We start from the raw sequence: 2273 nt of genomic DNA on the forward strand, positions 1-2273 counted from the left end.
CAAATTTGCCATTATATATTAAGGTCCTGTAAGTGAAGAACTTATGGTATAGAGTTGAATTTGCTCCTTAGTAGTGAGGGCAAGCCAAGGTTTATGGTGTGTTGTAGGATGTTGTAATGTTTTAATGCTGTGCTATTGGTGCTACATTGATAAGAAGCTCCTTATTTGGGCAAAAGACTTGAATGCATAAGTCAGTTGTAAACAAAAAAGAAAAATTTTCCCCGAACCAAAAATGTGTCTAGTCATGACAGCATGTAAAGCAAATGTAGTCATTTGTCTGCTTAATGTTCTGAATTTCTTTGTAACTTCAATTGGTAGTTCTTTAATGATGATGATAATTGAGATAGGCGTTCCCGACAGGTGGGACTGAACAGTGATGGTTCGAGGAATAGCGGGAGAGGAGCTGTCGGCAAGATGCACCAGTGCCCATACTGTAAATATTCCACCGTTAGGAAAGACCACATAACAAAGCACATTCGTACGCACACTGGAGAGAAACCTTTTACATGTGCATACTGTAACTACAGTGCTGCATCAAAAGACAACTTGAAGTTACATGTTCGCACCCACACTGGTGAGAAGCCATTTAACTGTCCCTACTGTCCCTTTCGTGCTTCTCGGAAGGATAGTCTTCAAGTTCACATTCGTATTCATACTGGAGAGAAGCCATACACTTGTTCTAAATGTCCATACCGTTCCTCTCAGAGGAATGCATTAGTTTGTCATATGCTGAAACATCAGACATAGATTGATTGCATGTCTGTCTGTCATAGTTGGACATCAGTTGTATGGATGGATTGAGAATGTGTTGTCTGAACTTGGTTTAGATTGTAGCATAGCAAGATAGTTCATTGCCATTATGTCATATGACTCCAAATATAGACATTTTACATAACTTTTTAAGCGCCAAGATGGGTTTTGTTTATAGATGCCAGAGTTAACAATATATTTTATTTTGATTTCATTTTCATTCACATAAAATGTAGTAATTATGTTTGCAATTGACACATTGCAAACATTAGGTTTTACTAATGAACTGTAGACTTGGTAGACCTAAAACCTTTCATTGAAGTTAAGAATGTAGGGCAAGGAACATGTTAGGGTTATTCTGCTTTCTTGTAGTTGATTTGATGCTGTGGATATGGATAACCAGTCTTTTAGAATTTTTAAAGTCATTATTCCCTTATTTTACTCATCAACAAGTTTACATTTTTTTTTGTATGCTATGATGTATTTTGATGAAAGAAGAAAGTACTAAGCCTTTTAGCTGTAGGTGTATTTTAATGTAATAAGAGTTAGGCCTCTCTATTTTTTTATGTATTGTCCTCTTTTTATTTTCATAACTGTAATGTATTTTGATTTTAGGTAAAGTATGTATACTCAAAATTAATATAATAATAGTAAAAAAAAAAAAAAAGATTTTTATTGCCAACCTTACCTGTGATTAAACTTCCTCAGACTCTCAGATGCAAGAGCTTAATAATTTTACTCTGAATGTTTTAAACTGTTTGACAATAAAGTGGTCATCTGTGTATGAAGCCTACAATTGGATGGTGATGTGTAATGTATTGTTTTATGAAAATAGACGGTGAAGAATATCATATTCTATGATGGCAATTAAAGAAGTTTTGAGTTTAGATATTGCTTGAAATAAACTGAATAGAATATTACCACACATTCATGATTTAGATTTCTTATCATAACTAAGTTAATGTGTAAGTGCTTAAATTACAACCGTCATTTGTTAAATATGAAGAATGAATGTGAATTTGAATCTCATTTATTGCTTAAACATTTAAAAGAAAGATTGTGTTTAAAATCTTATCTGACTGTTAATGGTCATAACTATTTATGCTTGCAGCATTAATCTTATTTTTTTTTTGGTTATTAACTGAATACTGTAAATTTATGAAAAGCTTTTTTATGATTTTCTTTTTAAACATAACTTTTAGGTGCCTTAAGAATAGCAATAGCAGGAATTGTGAAGAACATTAAGTGACAGAAAAAAAGAGCAGTATGTGAGCAGTGAGTGGCTCATATGATGCCAAGCAAAGGCTAGAGATAATGAAATTCTTATAGAATAATATCTGCTATATCTCAGGCATGTAATATATATGCTGTTAGGATATTGACATATAGTGAGTTTTGGGTATTATGGTACAGAAAGAAGTGTTAATAGTGTATGTAATGTGTTCTTCAGATTACCATATGAGAATATATTTCAAGCAGCTTTGTTATTTTATTACTATAAGATAGTTTCCTTCCATTTGGAA

The 2273-nt window shown here is 32.6% G+C and overlaps 3 protein-coding genes across 3 annotated transcripts in view; all 3 read left to right on the top strand.

Moving 5' to 3' along the window:
- Positions 1 to 202, top strand: part of LOC119592082 (longitudinals lacking protein, isoforms H/M/V-like) — a gene marked incomplete at its 5' end in the record, with an annotated part of 34503 nt that extends 34301 nt beyond the window's left edge. The window contains 1 exon segment of the mRNA XM_037940897.1: positions 1 to 202.
- Positions 203 to 414: 212 nt separating this feature from the next.
- LOC119591799 (protein krueppel-like) lies at positions 415 to 747 on the top strand. Its single transcript, XM_037940543.1, has one exon. It carries the CDS (start codon positions 415 to 417, stop codon positions 745 to 747), a length of 333 nt encoding a protein of 110 aa, XP_037796471.1.
- A 164-nt stretch (positions 748 to 911) lies between these two features.
- The window catches only part of LOC119591800 (gastrula zinc finger protein XlCGF8.2DB-like), a 9936-nt gene continuing 8574 nt past the window's right edge, over positions 912 to 2273 (top strand). Inside the window, exons 1-4 of the mRNA XM_037940544.1 lie at positions 912 to 915; positions 1043 to 1096; positions 1459 to 1560; positions 1953 to 1995. Of these exons, the coding sequence (XP_037796472.1) occupies positions 912 to 915; positions 1043 to 1096; positions 1459 to 1560; positions 1953 to 1995 (203 nt within the window). The remainder of the gene's footprint in view (positions 916 to 1042; positions 1097 to 1458; positions 1561 to 1952; positions 1996 to 2273) is intronic.

Source organism: Penaeus monodon, chromosome 29 (genome assembly GCF_015228065.2).
Source record: "Penaeus monodon isolate SGIC_2016 chromosome 29, NSTDA_Pmon_1, whole genome shotgun sequence".
Classification (NCBI taxonomy): Eukaryota; Metazoa; Arthropoda; class Malacostraca; order Decapoda; family Penaeidae; genus Penaeus; species Penaeus monodon.